General features: G+C 56.3%; 2 protein-coding genes across 7 annotated transcripts in view; both read left to right on the forward strand.

Annotated features, from left to right (window-relative positions):
• Positions 1 to 3063: 3063 nt before the first annotated feature.
• SLC39A14 (solute carrier family 39 member 14) lies at positions 3064 to 13371 on the forward strand (the record flags this gene model as incomplete). Its single annotated transcript, XM_084221783.1, has 10 exons — positions 3064 to 3253; positions 4881 to 4942; positions 5155 to 5424; positions 5545 to 5731; positions 7667 to 7836; positions 8315 to 8437; positions 8992 to 9177; positions 9364 to 9571; positions 10505 to 10689; positions 10932 to 13371. 10 exons carry the CDS (start codon positions 3064 to 3066, stop codon positions 11076 to 11078), a joined length of 1728 nt encoding a protein of 575 aa, XP_084077909.1. The 3' UTR covers positions 11079 to 13371.
• A 2245-nt stretch (positions 13372 to 15616) lies between these two features.
• Positions 15617 to 26398, forward strand: part of PPP3CC (protein phosphatase 3 catalytic subunit gamma) — a 50801-nt gene continuing 40019 nt past the window's right edge. For all 6 annotated transcript variants that reach the window (XM_084221865.1, XM_084221867.1, XM_084221869.1 and 3 more), the window contains exon 1: positions 15617 to 15813. In XM_084221865.1, the coding sequence (XP_084077991.1) occupies positions 15762 to 15813 (52 nt within the window). In that variant the 5' untranslated portion in view covers positions 15617 to 15761. The remainder of the gene's footprint in view (positions 15814 to 26398) is intronic.

The following is a 26398-nucleotide window of genomic DNA, read 5'->3' on the forward strand; positions in this document are numbered from 1 at the left end:
GGGGTCACAGCAGCGGTGCCACCGGGGCCGTCACCTTGTGCCCCGGGTTAATCATTTATCCCTGTTTATTTGCCAATCCCGGCGGACTTTGGCAGCGTGGCCCAGCCTGGGGTGGGATTTAGGAACAAATCTTGGCCCTGGGGGTGCTGGGATGGGGTTTTGGGGGTCCCCCAGCTCTGCCTGACCCCATCCAGCAGCATTTTCTATCCCAGCTGTGCCTTTTCCTCATCCCTGCCAGCTCCTTGGCACAGGGAGAGGATCCAGGATGGCTCTGCCTGCTGGGATTTGTCACCCCTGGGCTTTTCTGGGGGGTCCTTGGGGTCCCCCAGCCCCACCCCAGGGGATGTTTGGTGCTGTGACCCCTTGGGAAGGGGCTGAGGGGGGGGTCAGGGGTCCCAAGGGGTGTCTGGAGGGTCCTTGGGGTGCCCTGTGCACCCAGGAGGGGGTTGGGGGATCTGTGGGGTCCCTTGGAGGGGTCCTTGGGCTCTGGGTGCCCTCAGGGTGGGCGTTCAGTGGGGTCCCAGGACCCCCGGGTCGGTTTTTGGGGGGACCCCTGGGTGGGTTTTTGGGGGGGGTCCCAGAGCTCCTGGGGTGTGTTTGGGGTCCTGGTGCCCAGCGTGGGGGTTTTGGGGCCATCCCAGGGGTGTTTTGGGGTAGTCTGGGGGGTCCCAGGTGGGTTTTTGGGGGTGTCCCAGTGCTCTTGGGGTGTGTTTGGGGTCCTGGTGCCCAGCGTGGGGGTTTTGGGGCCATCCCAGGGGCTGTTTTGGGGTAGTCTGGGGGTCCCAGGTGGGATTTTTGGGGGTCCCAGAGCTCCTGGGGTGGGTGTTTAGGGCTCCCAGTGCTCCAGAGAGGGGTGTTGGAGCAGCTTGGGGATCTCGGGTGGGATTTTTTAGGGGATCCCGAATGAGATTTTGGGGTTACCCAGTGGGATTTTTGGGGCTCCCAGGTGGGGTTTTTGGGGAGTCTCAGACAGGGTTTTTGGGGGTTCCCCACTGGGATTTTTAGGAGGTACCGAGTGGGATTTTTGAGGTTCCCAGGTGGGATTTTTTAAGGAGTCCCAGATGGGGTTTTGGGGTTCCCCACTGGGATTTATTTTTTAGGGCATCCCAGGTGGGATTTTTTAGGGGGTTTTGGGTGAAAATTTTGGGGATCCTAGGTAAGATTTTTGGGGGTTCTGGGTAGAATTTTTTAGGGGGTCCTGGGTGAGATTTTGGGGGATACCCGGGTGGGATTTTTGGGGTAATGGGTAAGGTTTTGGGGGTTCCTGAGTGGGATTTTTGGGTTCCCGGGTGAGGTTTTTGGGGTCTAGGGTGAGGTTTTTGGGGGTTCCCGGTGAGGTTTTTTGGGGTCCCTGGTGAGGTTTTTGGGGGTTCCCGGTGGGATTTTTGGGGTCCCAGTGTGATTTTTGGGGTCCAGGGTGAGGTTATTGGGGGTACCCGGTGTGATTTTTGGGGTACCCGGTGTGATTTTTGGGGTCCCGGGTGAGGTTTTTGGGGTCCCATATGAGGTTTTTGGGGTTCCTGGTGTGATTTTTGGGGGTTCCCGGTGTGATTTTTGGGGTCCCGGGTGAGGTTTTTGGGGTCCCAGGTGAGGTTTTTGGGGGTTCCCGGTGTGATTTCTGGGGTCCCGGGTGAGGTTTTTGGGGTCCCGGGTGAGTTTTGGGGGGTTCCCGGTGTGATTTCTGGGGTCCCGGGTGAGGTTTTTGGGGTCCCAGGTGAGGTTTTTGGGGGTTCCCGGTGTGATTTTTGGGGTTCCCGGTGTTATTTTTGGGGTCCCGGGTGAGGTTTTTGGGGTTCCCGGTGTGATTTTTGGGGGTTCCCGGTGTGATTTTTGGGGTCCCGGGTGAGGTTTTTGGGGTTCCCGGTGTGATTTTTGGGGTTCCCGGTGTGATTTTTGGGGTCCCAGGTGATGTTTTTGGGGGTCCCGGCGCGGCACCGCTGAGGGGAGAGGCCTGAGGCGGAGGGGGCGTGGCCAGGGGCGGCGGCAGCCAATGGGAGCGCTCCCCGTGCCGGCGGCCGCGCGTGCGCGCTGCGCGGCCCCGAGCGGCGGCGGCGGGAGCGGGAGCGGAGGTAGGAGCGGGATGGACCGGGACGGAGCGGGACAGGCACGGGACAGGCACGGCAGTCCTGCCGTGCGACGGGGAACCGGCTGCGGGGACGGGCCCCGCGGGGAGGGAGGCAGCGGAGCGGGGGGAGCGGGCTGGGGCCGGCCCCGAGCCCCGGATGGGGATGGGGGATGCAGGGAGGGATGAAGGATGCAGGGAGCGGCTCTTGAGGGTTTGGAGCCGGTCCTAGGGCCTGGGGGCAGCCATGGGAGCTCGTTTTGGGACGGCCCGTGGGGTCAGGGTGCAGGTGGATGTGGGCTCGGAGGTGCAGGACCCTTTTTTGGGGTGCAGGACTCAATTTTGGGGTGCAGGGCCCAGTTATGGGGTCTGGCACCAGCTGTGCAAGCTCTGGGACCAGGCAGCGGCGCTGGGATGGGGAGAGCGGTGGGATGGGGCAGGCAGCGGGCGGCAGGAGCAGCTCCAGCCCGGGGGGCACTGGGCTGGACTGGGGGGTCCCTGTGGGGTGCGATGCTCGGAGGATCTCCCGGTTCCACTGCCCGTCTGCCCGCCCCGGCCTGGGATCACGGGCAAGGAAAGGACAGGACTCCGTCCGGAGGCTCCAGGGCAGCCCAGGGTGTCGGTGACCCAGGAACGGGTCCGCTGCCAGCCCCGGGACAGCCGCAGGGCACGGAAAACCTCCGTCTCCTGGAGCCCTGCTTGCCGCAGGACACGTGGAGCGCGATTGCTCCGGAAGGCCCCGCCGGCTCCGACCGCTGACAGGAGCGGGATGGGTCCGGGGCTGGAATTCGGGGTCCCGCTGGCCTTGTCCCCTCCCGGTTTGCGGCAATCCCCGCGCGGGATTTCGGGCAGCGCCTGGCGCGGGGCTGACGTCGCCGGGGTCATGCTCGGCTGTGCCAGCGGTTCTCATTCCCGGCGTCACCTTCCCGCTCCGAGCGGCGGGGGGGGATGTGCGGATTGCGGCCGGCATCGCTGATCTCCGGGAAGTGCAGTCCAGGGAGATGGGAAGGGTTTGCCCGGCCTCGGGAGCTGCGTGGTGCTGTCGTGGCATCGCTCCCGGGCACATCCCTCCCGGGCAGCCGGCCCTTCGCGTGGCAGCGGTTTGTCCGTCCGTGCCCCAGCCCGATAAAGTAGGTCAGGCGCTGGCTCCGGGCTCCGGGAGCGCATCCCGGTGGGAGGACGCCCTTGAAGGTAGCGGGCCGGGGGGCTCCGGTGGGGGTCGCAGCTGGCGGTGGGGATGGCGAGGCTCGGTGTCCTTTGGTGTTTGTGCCGGGATGCTGGGCTGGGTGTGCTCGGCACCCTCCTGCCCTACCTCGGGATTGTAGCAGGTCGGAGCCCCCTGGGATGTGCCTCTTTGGGCCCTTCTCTCCTGCAGGGGCGGCTCCTCCACCTCGTTTTGCCCTAAAACGGAGCGAGCCTGTGCAGCTCCGGCCGCTGCCCGGCTCTGCCCTTCCTGCCTTTCCTTTGGCAGCGGGGGGAAAGTTGAGGTCCGGTTTTCCAGCCTGGGTGTATCCGGCTGAGCCCGGCTTTGGGAGAAACCCCCGGGAGGGGTTTTGGCAGCGGAGAGAGCTGCGTGCCTTGGCACGGGCCAGGCTATCGGTGTGCAGGGAGCAGGAGGGCTCCCGGTGGCACCGGGGATTTGGGGAGCACCCGGCTGGAAAGGGCAGCCAGCAGGACGTGAGGCTAACTGGGAGATACCTTCAGCACGTTGGGTTGTGTGCCAGCACCTGTGGGAGTGACCGGCAGCCTGAATGTCCCACGGAGCCCAGGAGGACCCACCTGGAAGGGTGGATTGGGATAGGGAGGCAGAGGAAGGGTCTGGGCTCGCTGCTGAAGAGGCAGAGATCCCTCGGGTCTCCCCACCCAGCAGGGTGTTCCCAGCAGCAGCACCGCTCTGGATGGGCTCCCTCCCTCGTTTTGGGAGGAGAGGGGTTAAGTCAAAGCATCCGAGCTAAGCCCTGGCAGGAGAAGGCTAAAAGCTCTCTGAGAACAAAGCTCACAAAGTGGTGGTAAGCTGGTAAAACCTGTGGGAATGTGGGAGCCTTCAGGGGCAGTGGGGTCCTGCATGGGGAGTGGGCTCCTGCGGGTTCCCTGCAGCCCCTCGGCGTGGAAAGCCTGGCCCCAGGTTATTTTTGGAACAATTGCTTGGCCAGGCTTCAAAAATGTCCTGGTTTTTGGAAGAGACTGGAGCCTGTGAGCTGTCAGCACAGGCCAGGCACTGTGGGGTGTCCAGGGCTGGGTTGGGAGCACCTGGAGCCCCACACTGGGCTGGGACGGCTGCTGCATTGATGGAGGCAGCAGATTTTTATTTTCTCCTTGCCAATCCCAAATTTGCCATCCACCTTTCAGGGAAGCTTTCCCAGGAAGGCAGCCTGAGCTCCTGGGTGCCTCCCAGGGTGGACGTGCAGGTCGTGCCTGGCGTCCCCTCCTCTCCCTGCGCCCCTTCCTTTGCACCCCGGGGCTGTGCCACCCCTCTTTTATCAATTCCCGGCACATATGAAAGGGACAGAGAGGGCAAGGATTGATTCTGGGCAAACACTATAAAGGCACCTACAGTTAGAGCGGGGAAGCACTCGGTTCATGGTAATTATCCTGGTTAAATTATAACCTAATGAACAGGCCACCTCTGTCCCCGGGGCTGTCGTGTTCCTCCGAGCATTGCGGCGTTTGTGTCCCAGCCCCGGTGACACTGAGGGGACCCAAGCGTGGCCAGGGCTGGAGTGTGGCTCCTCACATCCCCCCCAGAGCTGATTTGGGGCTGGCACAGCTGGGTTTTGGCACAGCCCTGCCCGCTTCCTGACCATCCTGCTCTTCCCAGGGTCCCCGAGGTGCTGCGGAGCTGGAGAGCCCCCAGGAGCCGTGTCCTGGCAGCCCCCCAGGGTGAGTGAGGGGCTTGGGGTGGCTCAGGGTGGAGGAGGAGGGGGTGGTTTTGCATGGACAGATTGTGGAAAAATGTTGAGTCCTCCTCAGGATCTGGGTGCTTGCAGCGCTGTTCCCTTTTTCCCTGAGGAGAAATCCATCGGTGGGGTGGAGCAGCCGCGGTTGGAGCGCTGGGAATGCCAAAGCCAACAGCAGTGTGGTTTCTCTCCCAGCATCCCAGAGGCACCATGATCCCCAGCGTGGGCCCCCGGAGCTGCTGCCTGCTCCTGCTGCTCTGCCTCCTCCCCTGCCCGCAGGTCCGGGCGGGCAGGGACGGCCCCGGCGTCTCGGCAGCCTCCTTCCTGCAGGATCTGCTCCAGCGCTACGGGGAGAGCCAGACCTTGAGCCTGAAGCAGCTCAAGGCCCTGCTGAACCGCCTGGATGTGGGAGTGGGACACGCCAATGTCTCCCAAACACCTCAGCAGCGCCTGAACCTCTCTCGTGTAAGGAGGGGACCCCCAAAACCTCCCCGTGGGCCCCCAAAATTTCCCTGCAGATTCCTGAAATCTCCCTGCGGAGCTGTGGGGGTCTCAAGGCACATTTCTGTCCCTTCCCTCCCCCAGTGCTTCAGCTCTGTGGAGCTTTTTGCCATCCACAACCTGAGCGAGGGCTCCCCTGTGGGGCACAGCGAGTTCAAGGAGTTCTGCCCCACCATCCTGCAGCAGCTGGAGTCAGGGGCGTGCGCCTCCGAAAACCTGGAAAATGAGGAGAATGAGCAGACAGAGGAGAGCAGGCCCAGCTCAGCTGAAGGTAATTGGGGTGCTGGGGGGGGCTACAGGTACTGCCTGGTTCTGGGCATGGAGCTTGGGGACATGAGGAACAGCCATTTCCCATTCATGGGAGTTGCCTGCCTACAGCAGCTGGCAATCCTGACTGAGTTTTCCTTGCTGTGGATGGTGCCGTGGTGTGGTTTTGCTGGGATAAGCTCTGTGCCTCCGGGATAGCTGGATGAGGAGGGGACTCTGCTGTGGGTTCCCCTGGGTGGGAGGGGGTGACCTGGAGGGACCCACTGTCCTCCAGCCGCCGGCAGATGCTCAGCCAGCTCCCGCCCATCCCGGTCCCAGCACTGCCCAAGGTCTTGGATCAGCGGCCCTGAGCACAGCTTGGCTTCTCCCACGCTGGGGCTGGCTCGGGAAAACCTTTTCCAAGGAACCCCGTGGCTTCATTCCCACCTTCCCCGCACCAAACAGGACGGTTTTGTCTCACCTGGAGCAGCCAGAGCACGGGGAGCAGCCCCGGAGCCTTTCCCACCCGCCCGGGTCCGGGCTCTCCGAGAGCCTCGGTAATGTCTGGCCCTCGTTTCTTCTCGTTCCGCAGTGTGGGGCTTTGGTTTTCTCAGTGTGTCCATGATTAACGTGGCCTCCCTGCTCGGAGTCCTCATCGTGCCGTGTTCCCAGAAGGCCTTTTTCAGCCGGGTGCTGCTGTTTTTCATCGCGCTCTCCATCGGCACGCTGCTCTCTAACGCGCTCTTCCAGCTCATCCCAGAGGTGCGGTAGAACGTCCCTGCCTCTCTCCCGTCTCCGGGGGCAGCTCCGTGGGCGCCCTCTCTGCCTCCACCCCGCCGAATCGATCCGACCCCTCGTCACCCGAGGCTCAGGGCTTGGCTCAAGGGGCTGTGCAGGGCTTTTCTCACCCCTCTGAGCACCAGGAAACCCTCAGTGTCTGCCCTCCCTGCCACCTCTGAGGAGTGGGAGTGTGCTGGGAGAAGCTGTTTGCTCCTGCTCTGGGTGTCCAGGAGTGCATCTTTTGGAGGGATGTGCTCAGCCACATTTGTGGCAGCAGTACTGGCATGAGCCAGAGGGAAAAAAAATTGAAATATCCATGAAAATATGGCAAAATATCTCTATAAAAGCACTGAGAACAGCCTGGAGAAGCTCTGGCTTCCTTTGGAATCAGCCAACATTTACAAATCCTTTAATGGCCTTTTTTTTTCCTCCTTGCCTGATGTTCCCACAAGGGTTCTGCCTTCCATGAGGTATCCTGGTGCTCTGATGGGACCGACAGAAATATCGCAAATTAATTGTGTTGTAATTGCGCAGTTCTGGAGCTGAATAAATCCACCCGGATTGGAAACTTTTGGAACGTGGTCCAGGTGCCTCCTCACAGGATGAGCTGGATTTGGCACATCCAACCTTAAAATTCCAGTGGGTTTTTCCCCCTGGCATTGCCTGTTTGCTGCCAGGCAGTGAACGCCTCATCCGTGCTGGCTGTGGGATGTTTTTCCAAGCTTTTCAGCTCCAGAATTGCAACTTTTATTTGCTGGACATAGAAACCAAGCGCCTCTAATTCCTGATCTGCCAGGAATTGAAATGCCAGAGGTACACTCCAGCCCTGCCAGCACCTGGAGCACCCCAGCAGGGACTGGCTGCAGGATAGGGCTGGAGCGTACGAGGTGCTGGGGGCACCCGGGAGCTCTGTGGCTTGGGAACGGCCCACGGAGCAGAGCTGGGGGCTGGCTGGGACATGGCCTGGCTGCCCAAACTCAGCTGAGATTCCCAAAGCCGCTGAGCGCCGGGTTGGCCCTGTGGAGGCGGCGCCAGATGAACAACAATCACTAATGAATGTCCTCTTCTCTCCCTCCCTCCTCTCTCTGTGCTGTTGGTGTGGATTCCTCCCCTGCCCATCCCCACGTTGATCTCGTCCCTTCCCGTCTCCCGTCTCCCGGGGTGGGTTTGGCTCTGCCAGTCTGGGGTTACGGTTTCCTCTGCGTCTCCGTCATCTCCCTGTGCTCGCTGGTGGGAGCCAGCGTGGTGCCCTTCATGAAGAAGACATTTTACAAGCGGCTGCTCCTCTACTTCATAGCTCTGGCGATTGGAACTCTCTACTCCAACGCCCTCTTCCAGCTCATTCCCGAGGTAGGGAGAGGACTGGCGGGTCTGTGCTTTTCTCTCTCTCTCTCTCTGGGGCTGTTTCTCTCTCTGGGCGCTCGCTGGCTGGAGAAGGGGAAGGCGGCGTCGGAGGGGAGCCCAGAGCGAGGTATGGAGGGCTGGAAGCCTCTCGGAGCTGGAGTTTGGAAGGGAATGGCTCCAGGGAGATCCCTGGTTGTTTTATTGCCTTTTCTGGCTTTTTCTAGCCCTGGAGGTAGGTCCCCAAGTGGTTTTGGCATCCCTGCCCAGGGCAGGTGCTGGATCCAATGCCTCGGGGCACAGCCGGCTTGGAGGAGGGAGTGAGGGAGATTAAAGGTGTTTCCTGAGCTTGTCCCCAAAGCAGCTGCTCCTGAGAGAGAGGTCAGAGCTGTGTCACCCCTCCAGTGTCACCCCAGGGGCAAAGGCAGATGAAGGACACTGCCAGGGCCTGCTCCTCATCCTCTCCTGGGTCCCCTCCTGCCTGCAGGCGTTTGGATTCAACCCTCAGGAAGATTATTACGTTTCCAAATCCGCTGTGGTGTTCGGGGGCTTCTACCTCTTCTTCTTCACAGAGAAGATCCTGAAGATGCTCCTGAAGCAGAAGGACCAGGTGAGGTGGAGCAGGGGATGGTGGGGTGGGAAACAGCTGGAATTTCAGGATGGAGGGGTGGGAAACAGCTGGAATTTCAGGATGGAGGGGTGGGAAACGGCAGGGGGATCGGGATAGGGGGGTGGGGAACCACAGGGATAACAGGATGGCTGTGTTGGAATGAGCAGGGATAATGGGATGGAGGGGTGGGAAACAGCAGGAATATTGAGGTGGAGGGGTGGGAAACAGCAGGGGGATTGGGATAGTGGGGTGGGGAACCACAGGGATAACAGGATGGCTGGGTTGGAAAGAGCAAGGATAATGGGATAGTGGGGTGGGAAACAGCAGGGATAATGGGATGGCTGGGTTGGAAAGAGCAGGAATATTGGGATAGTGGGGCAGGAAACAGCAGGAATTTCAGGATGGAGGGGTGGGAAATGGCAGGGGTATTGGGATAGTGGGGTGGGAAACAGCAGGGGTATTGAGGTGGCAGGGTGGGAAAGAGCAGGAATTTCAGGGTACTGGGGCAGGAAAGAGCAGGAATATCGGGATGACTGACAGCCCAAATCCCACAGCACCACCACGGGCACAGCCACTACGGCCCCGAGGCTCTGCCCTCCAAGAAGGACCGGGAGGAGGGGGTCACGGAGAAGCTGCAGAACGGGGACCTGGACCACATGATCCCCCACATCACCAGTGACCTGGAATGCAAGCCCCCCTCAGGGGATGAGAAGGCTGTGGTGGGCTCCCTCTCTGTCCAGGTGAGCGCCTCATCCCATGGCATTGTGACAAAACCCCACCTGTCAGTTAAAACCAGTTCTGCAGCCCAAATTCTCTGTGTGTGCCGGGACCAAACAGCTCTGCTGTGCCAGTTCCATTAGTGGGGTGAGTTTCCCATCTGGAGGAGGGATTTGGGTGCTGATCCCCATTTTGGGGTGCTGTGGCAGGACCTGCAGGCCTCCCAGAGTGCGTGCTACTGGCTGAAGGAGGTGAGGTACTCGGACATTGGGACTCTGGCCTGGATGATCACGCTCAGCGATGGCCTCCACAACTTCATCGACGGCCTGGCCATCGGCGCCTCCTTCACCGTGTCTGTTTTCCAAGGGATCAGCACCTCCGTGGCCATCCTCTGCGAGGAGTTCCCACACGAGCTGGGTATGTCACTCCTTGGGGCTGCCCCTGCTCCTGCTCACTCTGGGGTCTGTCCTTTGTCCATCCAGAAAGGCAGGTTTGGGGTGCAATGAACAGTGATGCTGCTGAGAGGGGGGAGAGGGAGGGCTGTAAACGGCTCTGAGTAATCGCCGCTCTAAAAATAACGAGGTAATATGATGTCTGAGATTTAAATTTAGATGGAGGCATCTGAAGACAAAAAAAAAACCCTCTCAACACCTCGTTGGTTTGGGAGGGGGGAGGCGGGTTTGGGTGGGAATGTCTGAATTTGGAGAGGTCAGTGGAGGGGAGGTGGGTTTGGGTGGGAATGACTGAATTTGGAGAGGTCAGTGGAGGGGAGGTGGGTTTGGATGGGAATGTCTGAATTTGGAGAGGTCAGTGGAGGGGAGGTGGGTTTGGGTGGGAATGTCTGAATTTGGAGTGGTCAGTGGAGGGGAGACGGGGTTGGGTGTGAATGTGTGGGTTTAGGGACAGTGCTGTGGTCAGTGAGTGGGAGGCAAGTTTGGGTGTGAATGTCCAAATTTAGGGGCAGATGAGGAGGGAGGTGGGTTTGGGTGTGAATGTCTGAATTTAGGAGTAGTGGAATGGTCAGTGAAGGAGAGGCAGGTTTGGGTGTGAATGTCTGAATTTAGGAGTAGTGGAATGGTCAGTGAAGGAGAGGCAGGTTTGGGTGTGAATGTCTGAATTTAGGGGCAGTGTGATGGTCAGTGCCCAGTGCCAGCAGCCACAGGGACCCCACACTTGAGCTGGCACATCCTGTGATGTTTGGGGTGTTCTGTGCACTCCAGGGGTTGGACTCTGATCCTTTGTGTCCCTTCCAACTCGGGATATTCCAGGTTTCTAGGAATTCAAGTCAGTGTTGTCCCAGTGCTGCTGACAGCCCTTCCCTCCTCATCCTCCCATCTTCTTCTCCCTCAGGGGACTTTGTGATCCTGCTGAATGCTGGGATGACCATTCGCCAGGCACTCTTCTTCAACTTCATCTCTGCCTGCTGCTGCTACGTGGGCCTGGCCTTCGGCATCGTGGCTGGCAGCCACTTCTCTGCCAACTGGATCTTTGCTCTGGCTGGAGGGATGTTCCTGTACATAGCACTGGCTGACATGGTAAATCCTGAGCCCCAAATCCTGAGCCTAGATCCCTGAGCCCTGGGTTTTTTTCCTAGGAAAAGCTCTGCTTGCCCTCAGCCTGCAGGCATGGCGGGGTTTGCTCTGTCCCCTCGGCACATGCAGATATCTCTGCTTTGCTTTGCCTGGCTGAAATCCCCGGGATGGGAGGCTGGTGGGTGTTTGCTGAGGAAGGATGGGGCTGTCACTGAGCCCTGCCATCCCGATGTTTTCCCCTGCAGTTCCCTGAGATGAACGAGGTGAGCCGGGAGGATGAGCAGAACGGCAGCGCCCTGATCACCTTCGCCATCCAGAACGCGGGGCTGCTCACGGGCTTCACCATCATGGTGCTGCTCACCATGTACTCGGGGCAGATCCAGATAGGGTAGGACCAGCCCGAGCTGCAGCCCTGATCCAATTTTTCCATGGTTTTTTTTGGGGGGGGAAAGGGTTTTTTTTTTCTTTTTTTTTTTCTTTCCTTTTCCTGCTGCAAACATACGACGGTACCTGTGCGGGCACTGACCTCACACTACAGGAGAGACATTGCTTTGAAAGCTATTCCATGGATTTTTTTCTGGTTTAAGGCTGAGGGGAGTGGAATTCCCCTTCCCATAGAACTGACCTGACTCTGTCCAGTGTCATATCCCTTCTCTCCTTGCCTCTCCCAGGAAGGATGGAATGGGGAGACAGGAGCTGCTCCAGCCGTGCTGCTCCTCTCGTGGTGCTTGGAGCGTTCCCACGGGACATGAGGCTGTCCTGACCCCTCTGGGGGTGTGTGATGGGGACAGACAGGGACAGACCCTTCTCAGAGCCTTCCCCACAGCCAGCCCTCAGAGCTGTGCTCTCTGAGGATGAGGAGGTTCACGATGTCACCATCATCCAACTGCTTTTGCTCCGTTTCAGCCCGGACAATGCCCTGGCAAGAGTGGGGTGAAGAGGGCAGGGGTTTTAAAGCACATTTGGGCTGTCAGTGCTCAGAGCAGAGCGCACCAAACTGGGTTGGAGTGACACTTGGGCTGAAGCCTGCCAGGATGCCCTGACCCTCCCTTCAGTCCCTGCAGCTGGAATGAGGGGCAAAGCCCAGCTCCTCCTCTGTGAGGGCTGCTCAGAAGGGGATGAGAGCAGAGCCCTGCCCGGCCGCCGCTCCAGCCCAGGGATTTCTCCTCAGGCTGTGTCCGAGCTCACGGTGACACCCAGGAGCAGCCACCAGTTTTTAAACAGTGCTAAGGTTCAGGGTGGGGTGGGGGGTGTTTTTAAAAGCAAAACTCAGACTGTGAACCTCTTTAGGTTGCGTGTTCCCAGCCTTAGGGAGTAGCCAGAGAAGGGTGTTCCAGGCACTTCCCAGCTCTTCCTCGGGGCTGGCGTTCCAGATTCACTAGGTGAATTACTTATTATCATATTGATAAGGTTGTCCACCCCACCTGTGTTGCTTGAGGTTCCCTCACACCCCTTTTGCCCCCAGAGCCCTCGTCCTGTACCTGGTGTAAGCTTGTGGCCGTGTGGATTCAGGGGAATCCCTCATGCTTGGGCGCTGGATTGGGATGGAGGAGAGGTGCAGGTGCTCTGGAAGTGTTTGTGAAGTGTCTTCCTTCACTCCCCACCTGTGCAGGTGTGTGTGTGTGACAGAGTGGTGGCACTGTGCTGCAGCTGAGGCTCCCACACCTTCTCTTTGCCCGCTGAGGAAAGCAAACCTGAGGCTGTGCCAGGTATTATTGCTGCCCATCTCAGACAGAGGGCCCTGGCACAGGCTCAGCACCCCTGGCAGCGTTGTACCCTGGCTGGATCTCTGTAATCCCTGAATTCCTCTAGTTCCCAGCTGGGTGATGTTCTTCCTAAGCTTCCAACAGCTGTCACCGAGCCCGTGCCCTCTGGCACTGCCAGGATCCTCATGGATCATCACCTGCACTCTCAGTGGCTTTTCTAGTCTGGGCATTTGTCCCCTCAGCACCGCTGGCTCTTGGCTTTGTCCTGCACCCCAAAACCTAAAGATCAATTCTGGAGGAGCAGGGAGCCTTTTTGGGATGACCTGACGGTGCCACACTGTCCTCGGGTGACTCCACTTTGTCCCATGTGGCGTCCCTTGTGGATTGTCACCAAAAGTCACTTTTCCCACTGGAGCAGAGCAGCATGGCCTGTGCTGGCTGGGGCAGTCATTCATCACCTGGCAGGCATTCCCTGTGCTGCAGGTTCCAGCACCAAAGGGCCATTGGAAACACTTTTTTCCTTGCTTGAGAGAGCAGCCCCAGCTGACTGACTCGATGTGGAAAATCTGAGTCCTTTCAGGGGCACAGGTGCCCTCTCCTCTCTCTCAAGGAAGCACTTGGAAAACACCACGCAGCTGGCTGGAAAAACCTCCATGGGGGAGGACAGGGGGCAATGGGGGTTTGTCCCCTCTGGAGTGTGCCTGGGAGGTCCCCAGGAGCTGGGAGGTGGCAGAGAGCAGGGCTTGGCGTCCTCAGAGCTGGCAGGATTCACTGTGGGGATCACAGCTCCGCCGTCTCCTCGTTTCCAGTTGATCCCTGTTTCCTGAGGAATCTGCAGCCCGGAGATTTTGGGATTGGGGGGTGAGAAGCGGGGCTGCCCTGCCACCAAGGAGAGCTCCTGTTCCCTCTGGGCAGGCTGGCACCTGCCGGTGGGAAGGGGATGGGAACCCACCCAAACCCAGCCCCTCGTGGATTTTCACCCGTGTCTCCTTCCCCTCGAGTTCCATCTCAGTATTTCAATTATAACTCAGGTGTTGTAGGAGAGAAACAAAGAGCGTTAACTTAAATGTCACGTGAATTGTACAGATATTTGTAAAATTCCATAAATAAAATATATTCTGTAATGACGGAGGGTCCCGGCGTGCTCGGTATGAAATCCTCCCTGCCGGTGGGGGATGGAGGGGTGGGAGCGCTGCTGGCTCAGGATTTTTCCAAGGGGAAGGCTTGGAGCCGGGCTGGGTGATGCAATCCCGCTTTTCCAGCTGGATTTCCCTGGCTGTGCAGTGCGGCGCGGTTGACAGAAGGTGGCACTGACAAGCCCCAGCCTGCCCGCATGGCACGGCCTTTGCGGCTCCAAAATCCCTCAATTATTTATATATATATATTTTTTAAAATTTATTTTTCTGAAATATATTTCCAAGCTGGGAGGTGTTGGATGCTGTATTCCTCCCCAGCTCACACTAGCCAGCCTCCTGGCAGTGTTTGTGTCCTTGTTTTCCTACCCTCCATTAGGGAAAAAAATAAAAGCAAACTTTGCTTTTCTACTTCCCCTTTTTTGCCTCTTTTTACACTATTCACCCCCCCCCCCCCATCTGCCAGCTCTGAGCAGCAAACTAAATTTTTAGAAACCCTGTTGCAGCTAAAGAAACCAAATCTTGATATTGTGAGGTGCTTTATTAAAAAAAAATAATGTTTTATTAAGCAAGGAAGGTCACGGTGAGCATTGGACTTGCTCCTGCTCATCAGCACTTCCAGGGGGGCTTTGGGTGGGCTCTTTCCTGCTGCAAAATCCTTGTGTTTTGCTGAATGCCTGGAACCTGAGTAACCTCAGAAAACCCTGCTGGATGGGGTCATGGAATTCCTGGAATGGTTTGGGTTGGTCAAAGCCCATCCAGTGCCACCCCTGCCGTGGCAGGGACACCTTTTACTATCCAAAATTGCTCCAACCTGGCCTTGGGCACTTCCAGGGATCCAGGGACAGCCACAGCTTCTCTGGGAATTCCATCCCAGCCAGGAATTCCTTCCCAATATCCCATCTAAACCTGTCCTCCTTCACCTAAAAGTGGCAGACACAGACCATCGTCTGCTTTGCCTTTCCCTCAAAAATTTTCTGTCTGAGGAATATCAGCTCTGGAGCCAGGCTGGGAGAGCTGGGGGTGTTCAGCTGGGGAAGGGAAGGCTCCAGGGAGAGCTCAGAGCCCCTTCCAGGGCCTGAAGGGTTCCAGGAGAGCTGGAGGGGGACTGGGGACAAGGGATGTGGGGACAGGACACAGGGGATGGCTTCAAGCTGGGAAAAGTGAGATTGGGGTGGGATTTTTGGAAGGAATGAGGGTGGGGAGGGGCTGGGATGGAGTTCCCAGAGCAGCTGTGGCTGCCCCTGGATCCCTGGCAGTGCCCAAGGGAGAAGAGAAAGCTCCAGGGAGAGCTCAGAGCCCCTTGCAGGGCCTGGAGGGGCTCCAGGAGAGCTGGAGAGGGACTGGGGACAAGGATGGAGGGACAGGACACAGGGAATGGCTCCCACTGCCAGAGGGCAGGGATGGATGGGAGATTGGGAAGGAAAGTCCTTTCTTAAGGACTTTCAGGCACCTTTCTCCATGTCCAGCATGGTTTTCCCCCAAATGGAAGACACTGAAAAAGTGTGCGGGAATTTTAAAACCCCTGGTGTGACGGTCCCTGAAGTGTCAGTGTCCGCTCTGTGTGGGAACCTCCCGGATGCGTTTCAGTAGGAAACGTGGGACAAGGGATGGATTCCCACCGCCAGAAGGCAGGGATGGATGGGATACCGGGGAGGAATTCCTGGCTGGCAGGGTGGCGAGGGGATGGGACAAAATCCCCAGAGAAGCTGGCGCTGCCCCTGGATCCCTCAAGTGTCCAAGGCCCGCCTGGAGCACCCTGGGACAGTGGAAGGTGTCCCTGCCCACAGCAGCGGCGGCACCGGCTGATCCTTACAGCCCCTCCCAGGGCAGTGCGGGCTCTCCCCGCTCTCCTCCCGCAGCAGCGAAGCTGTGCCCGAGGGCAGTGCCGGGGGCTGCCCAAGCACCCCCAGCGCCATCCCCGCGCTCCCCCCTCAGCTCAGCGCCGCCGCCATGTTGCCCCCCCCGTTGCTTAGCAACGCCCCCTTCCCCTCCAAGATGGCGGGCGGGGCGGGGCGGGCGTGGCGCAGGCGCGGGCGGGGGGGGGGGCAGAGGGCGGAGGGCGGTGTGGCGGCGGCGGCGGGGGCGGGACGGGGGGAGCGCAGCGCCGCGGAGCCGCCGCCGGGGCAGCCCAGCGGGTCCGCCGGGAGCACCCGCGCGGCCCCCGCTCCGGGTGAGGGCAGCGGAGCGGGGCACGGCGGGGAGCGGTGCCGTTGCTGCTGCCGCCGCCGCCACCATGTCCGGGCGCGGCCACAACAAGCTGCCGACCACCGAGCGCATCGTCAAGGGTGAGGGGGCGGCGAGGGCGCCCCCTGCCTGCGCGGGGGGCGCGGGGGGGGCTCGGCGGAGGGGGGCCACGAGAAATGGGGGGCGAGCGAGGTTTGGGGGGGTCCCCGAGCTGGGGGAGCCCCGAGGAAGGGGAGGGGAACCTGCCTGCTTTGTGGGGGGGCACCTGGTTTGGGGGAGGCCGGAGGAAAGGGGGGGGGGTGAAGCGTGATTTTAGGGGGGGATGCCAAGCTGGGGGAGCCCCCAGAAAGGAGAGGGGAGCGTGGTTAAAGGGGGGCGTCTGCAAAGTGGGGGAGCCCGAAGAAAGGGAGGCAGGCTCATTCGGGGGGGGTCCCCAGGTTGGAGGAGCCCGGAGAAAGGAGAGGGAGGGAGCGTGACAGCGGAGGAGGGGGAGCCTGGTTTCGGGGGATATTCCCGAGAAATATGGGGGTATGCCTGGTTTGGGGGGGTCCCCAGGTTAGCGGAGCCCCCCCTCTCCCCGGCTGGGGAAACCCGGAGAAAGGGAGGGGGATGCCTGGTTTGGGTGAGGGGAACCTGCTCTGGAGGGGGAGCCTGGTTTGGGGGGGGGGTCCCCAGGGTGGGGGGGAACCGAGAAAGGGCGGGGGCAGCGGGATTTTGGGGGGGTGTTGTGGCGGGGCACCCCCGTTAAAGGAGGGCCCTGGGGGCTGGCAGGGCAGGGATAGCCGGGGTGGTGAGGAGGGGGTGTTCTGGTGGGTGACCCCCCCTTAGGGAGGACTCTGGTTTGGGGGGGGTCATCCCCTGAGTGGGGGGAGATTGAGGGGCACCCCCAGGCTGAGGGGAGGCTGGAAAATCAGGGGGAGAGCGTGGTTTAGGGGGTTATCCCCTAGAGAGAGGGGAGGGGGAGGCCTGGAGCAGCCGGAGGGGGGGTCCAGTGGGACAGCCCCCATAAGGGAGAGCCCTGATGGGGGGGTCGGGCTGGGGGGACACCCCCTGTTCGGTCAGAAACCTCTGCAGAGGAGCTGAGGGGCCTTTGGCTTGGGGGGCATCTCTGGCTGGTGGGGGGCACTTGTGCTGAGGGGTGAGAGGAGGCATTTTTAGCCTCCCCTGGTCCAAGAGGATGCAGCTCCCTCCTTCCATTCTGTGGGATGGGGGCCCAGAGCGGTGCTGCCTGCCTGGGGGTGACAAGGAGGGGTGACAGCAGGGGACATCCCTTTTGTGTGTGTGGGGGGAGGGAATCCCCATCCTGGCCTGGGCCTCATCACATCCCCAAGATTGGGGTGCTGAACCCCTGCTTTGGGTGGAACTGGGGGATTTTGGGGAAGGGGGGGGGATGAGAGCCCTCCCTGCCCTCGTCCAGCCAGCCCCCCGTGTCTTTCCTCCCCCAAATCCCTGCTCCGTGTCTGGATGCCCTGCGGCGGGTGCCAGCTGGCCCCCTCTGCGGCCCCGTTATAGTAGGTACTATTTTGGAAAGAGCAGAAGACACCGAAGCAGTTAATGAGGAGAGAAATACGTTAGCGGAGAAACTCCTGGATCGGGAGGAGGAGGAGGAGGAGGAGGCTGGGGGGGGGATGCACATTTCGCTGCCCTAATTGATCCGGTGCCATCCTCGTCCCCATGCACCAGGAACATCCACTGGGTGCCTCAACTTTCGCCGGGAGGCTCCAAGTTACACAATCACCCCGTTATTAAACCTCCTCCCGCCATGGCTTCCATCATTCCGGGCCGCTGGAAAGCAGCGATTTCCCAGGAATGGTTGTAATCCACGGCCATGGAGGTGCACCCACCACGCTGCCGTCCCTCCCTTCCCCTCTGGATGCGATTTCTTATTTATTTCTTTCTTTATATATATATATATATTTTTTTTCCTTTTTAGCCTTTAGCCTGTCATGTGGCCGATCACATGTTTGATGTTAATAACCTCAAACCCAGGGAAAGGGGATCCGGGTGGCAGCCGGAGCGTGGAGGCCCCTCAGGCTCGGGGAAGCTCCACGGTGGGAGGATTTTTTTTTTAAAAAACGGGAATAATCCCAAAGTGCTCCCAGATTTGGGGGGATCCGGGGTGTTCCCGGAGCCGTGGTGATTTGTAGGTCTGCAGGCAGCCCCAGCGGCCGGTGCTGTCTGTAAATCTCCTGCTAAATCCCAGGCAGCTGCCTGTGTTTAGGTTGGCCTTGTTCGGGAAAGGTAATGGCAATGCAGCCATTATGATTCAGCTGAGTCGGCCGGATCCAGGCGCTCTCTCTGTTCCTGGGGCTTCCAGATCCTGGGAATCCCTGTCAGGGATCCTGCTGGTGCCTCTCAGGGCTTTGGCAACCCCACAAAAATCCTGCTAATTGCTGTCATTAATCCCTGTCCAGGTGGGGTGGAGAGGCTCAGGGCCTGCTCGCTCCAAAATCGCCCCAAAATCGCCCCAAAATCCCCCCAAAATCCTCCCAAAATCATCCCAAAATTCCTTCTTGTTGCCCCAGGTGCGCTCAGTGCCTGTGGAAATTTGGGGAGAAATTTCTTCTCAGGCCAGGGCTATTGTTTGAAGGTGGTGACATTGTTCGTGGTTATTAATAATTAAATGGTGAAGATAAAAGCTCATTTTGTTCTGTGGAAAATGCCTGCAATTAAGTAGGATGTGGAATTTTAACTATGTTTAACCTATATATTTACATCTCCTGGGCCCTGCAGAACGCCTCAACTGTAATTACGTTTAGTCAGAGGAAATACAGTTTTGGGCTAAAACTTGTGCTGGGGCAGCTTCATTATTAAAATCACAAATTTTGGGGTGTGTCAAGAATGGATTTTTATGAAAATCTTTGAATTTTGGGGTAGGCCACAAATTGCTTTTTATAAAATCTCCCATTTTTTGGGTGCTTCAGGAAACTTTTTAAATTAAAATCTTGGTTTTTAGGGTAGGTCAGGAGTGGCTTCTTTTTAAATCTCTCATTTTGGGATTTGTCAGGAGTTCCTTTCTATTAATATCTCAATTTTTGAGGCAAGAATTGCTCCATGTAGCACAGTTTTAGCAGGAAGCTGATGGTGATGGAGACTATTAATGTCCAAATTTTGGTCTCCAAAGAGCACTTGGGAAGGTTCTGCTGGAAATCTCAGGGATTAGGGAGTCTGGTTGTCTGCATTAGCCCAAAATTGGGCTTGAATTACCCGCTGGATCCTTGGGATTGATGGATCCACATCCTACAAAATCCACATTATTCAGGCAGGTGGGAATGGTGCTGCTGCAGTGGATGGATCCTGGAGCTCAGGCTGTTAAAAACAAACCTGCAGAGCTTTTTTGGTCATATTTGGTTGAATTTTGTGGTCATTTTTGGGTTAAATTTTGTGCACCTGCTCCATTCTTCCTGCCAGAAGGTGTAAAATCCTCTGGGAAGCAGAGCTGTGTCCAGTTGCATCCATGACAAATCCTTTAAAAACCTCAGATATTGGTATTTAAACACCAGAGCAAATAATCCACTGGGATTTTTCTCTATCTGTGCGTTTTTATTTTGTGTATCATGGACAAAATATTAGGAAGCTGCTGGGGTGAGAGCAGCCAGGATCCAGTTCCCTCTTTTTGGAGCTGTTGTTGGAAGTCAGAGACATCCCTAACTCCCACCCTGCTCCAGAGTGCCTGGCTGGGATTCCTGAAGTGGTTTCCTGCTTTTCAGAGAGGGGGTGAATCCCAGGAATTGTGGTGTGAAGTTGTAGCCAAAGGTGTCCTGGAATCGGGTGGGTTTTCCCAATTTGTGCTTTGCTCTCCTTTCTTAAGGACTTTCAGGCACCTTTCTCCATGTCCAGTCTGTTTTTTTTGGTTTTTTTTTTCCCAAATGGAAGACTCTGAAAGTGTGTGTGGGAATTTTTAAACCCCTGAAATTTCAGTGTCCACTTTGTGTGGGAGCCTCCCAGATGTGTTTTCAGCAGGGAGAGGCGCTTGGGACGAGGGGTGGATAAATGGAATATTGGGAAGGAATTCCTGGCTGGGATGGAATTCCCAGACGAGCTGTGGCTGCCCCTGGATCCCTGGAAGTGCCCAAGCCAGGCTGGGACAGTGGGAGGTGTGGGATGATGGTGGGGTAGGGGATGGAATGAGGTGATTTCAAGGCCCCTTATCCCCCACCCCATTCCATAATCCATGACCCCGTGCTGTCACTGACCTGTTCCACACCCAGCCAAGGTTTTTTGGGACCATCCCATACCCTCAGTGGCACTTCCACCCTCAGCCCAGGTGGAATCACACCCAAGGAGCCTCTCCCTCCTCTCCCTGTGCCTCTGGAGCTGCTGGAGGCACAAAGAGAATCCCATGGGATTTGTTCCACTCATCCTCTGGGGAGCACAAACCCAGCCTCAGCTCAATCCCTGCCTCCTCTGAGAGTTCAGAGGCTCCTCCAGTTCATCTCTCTGCCTGAAGATGCTTTTGGGGGATGAAAAATGTGCAGCTTTCTTCCCACCTTGTTTTTAATATCATCTACAACTCTGGGAGCTGGAGTGTTGGATATTCTCCAGGTTGGGAGGTGTTGGGAATTTTCATCACGGAGCAAGCGCCGATAGGAAAGTCAAAGTGGCTTTTAAATTGAGGAATATCTGAAATTTATAGGAGATTGTGGGGTTTTAAACTCAGTGATTTGTTTAGTGTTGATGTCTTGCAGGAATTAAGGGATATCTGGGGGGAAGAGGAGTCTGAAAATGGCTAAAAATGGAATAAAGGCCAAGGTCCATGTGCTCGGACCTTGGGATGCCAAGGGAAAAGTGCGAATGCCACCAGGGTCAAGACGTGGAGGGGGATCCCTAAAAAGCAAGTTGTGTCATAATACAGCAACTTGGCTGGACAGAGCTCAAGGAGGTGTGGGGTGAGACAGTCCTTAAAGCAGGAACCCCGTGGGATCCCATGGAATTACTTGGGGATGTGGTATTTTGGGGGGGTGTTCCCAGAAAAAAACCCCAAAACTTGTCCAAGTAATTCCAATATTCTTATTATTGTTATGTATAAACAGGAAAGATGCTTCATTATCCATACATGGGATGTGCTGGGAAAAAGGGGCTGGTTTTGCTGGATCTTGTGGCACTTCATCCCAAAAACGAATCCACGGGCAAATATCTTGGGATGACACAAACTGTTCCTCTCCAGAGCGTTCCTGGGATGCCCCAAACAGAGCCAGAGCTGCCTCATTTTGGGCTCAAACCTCCAGATCTCTGGATGCTGGGATACAGGGATGCTCTGCTGGCTAATAAACATGCTAATGAACGTGCTAATTAACAGAAATGCTGGTGGCAAACCCCAAACCCGGCTTTGGGCTCCAAACCCCATTGGGGAGCAGTGATAAAGCATCAGGGCACGTGGATTGGGCTGGGATTTATCCCTTCCCTCTGGGAATGGCAGCAGCAGCCTCAGGTGGGTGCTGCAGGTGGGCAGGGCGGTGGGGAAGCTCGGGCTCCTCAGGATTCCCCTGTTTAATGTTATTTTTTTGCCTATCAGCCTGAGAAAGGTTAATCCCATTTGCCCTGCTCGAGGCCATGAAGGGCCTCGTGGCAATAAATGAGCCCAGATTAATTGGCTAGCATGCCAAAAGGGTATTTTTTTATTTAATGAAAGGTGTCAGAGTGGAGAGAGCAGTGGCTTTGGGGCTGCTCTGGCTGCACAGAGAAGGGAAGGCTGTTCCTTAGGAAGTAGGGCAGGGTGCTGGCTTAAAATAGCTCTGAGCGCTGGGCTGTGCTGAAGGAGCTATTTAGGTAAATCCTGGGGTCTCAGTGGGGGCAGAGCTGCCTGCTAATCTAAAGATACTCCTTGGGGATCTATATTTGTCCGGGATCCTTCCCAGCTTGGCCGGTTTTCCAGGTATTCCCTGCCCGATCCCGCCGGGGCCGGCGGGCGTGTTTACAGGCCGGGGATGGCTCGGATCCTAATGGAATCCGACATCATTAAGCAGCAGGAATGAGGGAACAGGCCACGTTCAGGCATCAGAGTTATCCCATAATGCAGGGCTTGGCTCTCAGAGGCTCCCAGGGGCTCCTGGAGGTCAGGATTGCCGTGCCAAAGGGGCACGTTCCGGTGGCACCGGAGAGCCGGGTCAGGTGTGGAACCCTGGAAGGGTTTGGGTTGGAAAAGGATCTTAAAGCTCACCTCATTCCACCTTCCACTCTCCCACAGTGCTCTAAGCCCCATCCAGCCTGGCCTTGGACACTTCCAGGGATGGGGAATCTGCAAATATCCTGGGAAAGCTCCAAGAGTGGGGCAGAGTGAAGTGGAGGATGGAGGGAGGATGCTCCAAAGAAAAGGAAATGTCAGTGCAGGTTTTAAGGATTTTCCTGGCAGGAGAAGGAATGTTGGGCTGTCCAGGCTGTTCTCCTGATTTTCCAGCTTCTGAAACAAAGCCTCACTGCTGCCTGGTGGGAGAATCAGGGCAGGGGTGGGATGAGGTGAATCTTTAATGGTCCTTCCAACCCAAACCTGTCTGGGGTTCTGGGATCTCCCTGTTTCCATTGAGGGGCAGTGGGATCTCCTCTGATTGGGAGCCTGAGGAGTTCAGGGGGGTTGTTTCTCCAAAATTCTCCACCAGTCTTCCATCTGGAGGTTCATGGTGGGCCTGTAAAAAAAGAGTTTAAAGCACTTTCCCTGCTTCAGGGAGGATCTGGGGAGAATTTCCCAGGATGAATTTCCCAAGTGGTTCAGGGTGAATTTCAGGAGAACAGGAGGAAATGGTGTCAACCTAGATTGCTCCAGAAAATATTCTCTTTTATCAGCTGCTGAGCATAGCAAGACGTGGTAAAATGGCTTCTCAAACAGAATATTATCCCAAAGGTGATGTCTTGGAAAAATACCACCAGGCTTTCCTGGAGGAAGAGTGACCAGGGCACAGGGGCTGGAATTGCTGCTTCAGCAGTAGCTGGAGGCTCCTCTCATCCTGCTCCATCCCTGACACGTGCAGCTCTGGGAAGCTGCTCTGGAAGCAGCACTGGGACTGATTTATCCCAATTTTTGGGGGGCTGCTTTTTGCTTTGCAAGAGAACTGCTCTGGCTGATGTCCAGGGTGGCCACCAGGAAGATTTGAATTCTTTGCAGCTCCCTTTGGACCATCAGCACCCTGGTGTGGGTACAGATATTCCCAAACCTGGGAATGATCACCTTACAAGGAATATTTTATCCAGAGCAGTTGGATCCAGCGAGGATCCCAGTCAGGATGAGAGTTTGAGTCCTGAGATGGGAAGAGAAAAGAAACCAAGGCCCTGATTGTGTGAAAATTCATCATTTTGTGCTCACATTTCCCATTTATCTGTGCTGTGACCATTTTTGCACACACTGGCTGCTCCAGCAGGAATATTTCTGGGGGTTGCTTTGTCCAGGATTCCCACGTGGATCAGCCTGTTCTCTGGAGCAGAGATCTTGGAAGGACACAAAGTTGTGTTTGCTTAGAGCAGGTTTGAAATGGGATCCAGAAGCCCCTTGGGAGCCGGGGCAGGGTTGGGTTCACATTCCCAGGATTTGCCTTTTCCACAAAACCCCCGCTGTGCCTCCATTAATGAGCTATTAGTGGCCAGGCTGGAACCTTGGCAAACAGGTGGTGAATTTCCCTGCCTGCTGACATCTAGGAATCCCCTCCCTGCTCCTTTGGGGAGCTCACTTTTTTTTTAAAGTAGCTGCAGCTGTTTGCTCTAAACTTCCTCCTTTTCCTCCTCCTTTTCCTTTCCTCCTCCTTTTCCTTTCTTCCTCCTTTTCCTTTCCTTTCCTCCTTTTCCTTTCCTCCTTTTCCTTTCCTCTTTTTTTCCTCCTCCTTCTTTATTCCTCTCCCTCCTTTTTTCCTCCTCCTCTTCTCCTCCTCCTTTTCCTTTCCTCCTCCTTTTCCTTTCCTCCTCCTTTTCCTTTCCTCCTCCTTTTCCTTTCCTCCTCCTTTTCCTTTCCTCCTCCTCTTCTCCTCCTCCTTTTCCTTTCCTCCTCCTTTTCCTTTCCTCTTCCTTTTCCTTTCCTCCTCCTTTTTTTTCCTCCTCCTTTTATTCCTCCTCCTTTTTTCCTCCTCCTTTTTTCCTCCTCCTTTTTTCCTCCTCCTTTTTTCCTTTCTCCTTTTCCTTTCCTCCTTCTCCTTTCCTCCTTCTCCTTTCCTCCTTCTCCTTTCCTCCTTCTCCTTTCCTCCTTCTCCTTTCCTCCTTTTCCTTTCCTCCTTCTCCTTTGCCTCCTTCTCCTTTGCCTCCTTCTCCTTTGCCTCCTTCTCCTTTGCCTCCTTCTCCTTTGCCTCCTTCTCCTTTGCCTCCTCTTTTTTCCTCCTCCTTTTTCCTCCTCCTTTTATCCTCCTCCTCCCTCCTTTTTTCCTCCTCCTTCTCCTTTTCTCCTCCTTCTTTTCTCCTCCTCCTTTTTCCCTTTCCTCCTCCTTTTTCCCTTCCCTCCTCCTTTTTTCCTCCTCTTTTTTTCCCCCAGGCTTTGCAGCAACTCCCTGGAATCTCACCAATGAGAGGGAGACACTGGGTTTGTTGAGTGATGATTTCCTGGGAATACATTGATTTTTAACCTCTGGAAAGTTTGTAGAGCTGGAGAGTCTCAAAGAGGGAGGTTTTCCAGGCTGGAATTGCAGGTTTTTAGGCTCTGCTTGCTGAGCTGGCACTCAGTGATGTCCAGGCTCTGGACTGATTGGCTCAGTGACAATCCCAGGAAAATCCGCATCAGTGCCGGTCCTTAGGAGCCAAATCTGAGCTGGAAACTTGACGGGCCTTGCAAGCAAATGTGGATTTTTCACTTCAGGGAGGCTGAGGGTGCTCACTGAGAGTGTTTTTGAGGTCTCTGATCCATGGGGAGCTTTGGCAGGAGCAGGAGCCAGACCAACACCACGGATCCAGGTCTGGGTTCAGCTTCGTTCTGGAGTCAGGGCAGGGTGTGGGGTGTGAGGAGCCCTGGCTGCCCTGCCAGGAGGGCTCTGTGAGCAGCTCTGCTGCCTGCTGTGCTTAAGTCACCTCTGTTCTAATTAAACCCTCCTGGGTTTAATCCTGCCCGGCTCCACTGGGAGCAGAGTTCCAGCTCCACCTGGTGGGACCGGCACCGCCTCTGGAATCGGCGGCTGTGGCAAAACCTTGGCCCTGAGCTCTGCTGGGGAATCCTCCTCAGCAAAGGCACCTTGCTTCTCCTGGCCTCACTGTTTGCTGGCCAAATTCCCAGCAGAAGCAGGATAATCACTGCTATCCCAAAGGTTTTAGGGAGCTGGGAGGTTTCAGAGGGTGGTGAGGCACTGGGATGGTTTGCCCAGAAAATCTGTGCCTGCCCCATCCCTGCAAGTGGCCAAGTGCAGCTTGGAGCAACCTGACTTAGTGGAATGAGATCATCTTGAATGTCCCTTCCCACCCAGACCATTCTGGAATTCTGTGATATTTCCTTGGAAATTCCTGGCTGGCCTGAGGTCTGTGTGGATTTGGAGCCTCTTGGACGGGCCGTGTTTCCGTGGGAGCCGCAAGCGCGGCCGGGGCTGCGCTCTGTTTGTGTTTGCATTTCCATCCCCAGAGCTGTCACCTGCTTTTTTTAGCCTTAAATACACCTGGCTCCTGCTCAGCTTCTCCCAACCTTGCCTCAAATTCTGGGTGTTACTCCTGGGAGCTGATGAGGCAGGGACAGATTTGCTGCTGGGATCGGCTCCGTGGCTCCGTCCCAGCTCTGCTTTGGGCTGGCTGTGACCGTCCCCTTCGAAGAAAATCACTCATTCAGCTCCTACAATGCAGGTATTTTTAGGGTTATTGTGAGGAGGAGATAATTCTGGTCATCCTACAAAAAGGAATCTGTGGCTCCAGGTGAGGATCAGAGGCAGCTCTCCAAACCAGAAGCTCGCTGGGAGGGCGGATGCAGCTCCGAGGAGTTCTGGATGAAACTGGGACGTTATAAACTCCATCCATTCAAAGGAGCTGCTGGTCCACAGGAATTCAGATAACCCCAAATCTTGTGGTCTTCCTCCAGCACTTCCAGAGTTCTGCTTCTCAGCCCTGGAAGTTTTTATTTCCCCTCTATTTGGGAGTCTTTGGAGCTTTTGAAATCTGGAGGTTCCTTACCCAGAGCAAAAAAGAAGGATTGCAATATACAAAAATTTGGGGGAAAAGATATGGAAATGGCAATAATAATATAATAATAATAATTCCTGGCTCTTGCTTTTATACAAGAAGGTGTTTACTCAATTTGGAGATTTTTCTTTGACATGAATGTTTATTTTAATAAGGGAGAAGTTAATTATTTCCTCAGGTGGGAGGTGATGAAGCTCCTTTTTTTTTTTCCCACAGAGTTCCTGCAGCTGGAACGAACAGTTCTGTGCTGTGGCAGGGTCAGGCTGCCTGTGCCAGCCCTGGAAAATGACACAGATTATTTGTCAGGGCTTGATCCAACCTTGGAAAAATCAGGATATAAAACACACACACACACACACACCTGGTTCTGCAGGTTCTCACATCAGGGGAGAAAAAACCTCCCAGAAACCAGGGTGGGGATTTCTTAAAGCAAAGACAATTTAGTGTTTAATGATCAGAAATTCATGTGGTTTAATCATTTTGGGAAGAAGAAAGATTACTCCAAGGAAAATAGGGTGGTTGCTGATAAATAGGGTGGTCAGGCATTGGGAGGTGGTGGAATTCCCTTCCCTGGGCCTGGCACTGGGTGCTCTGAGCTGGGAATTGGTCACAGAATGGATT

This window comes from Fringilla coelebs, assembly GCF_963513975.1.
Source record: "Fringilla coelebs genome assembly, chromosome: 26".
Lineage (NCBI taxonomy): Eukaryota > Metazoa > Chordata > Aves > Passeriformes > Fringillidae > Fringilla > Fringilla coelebs.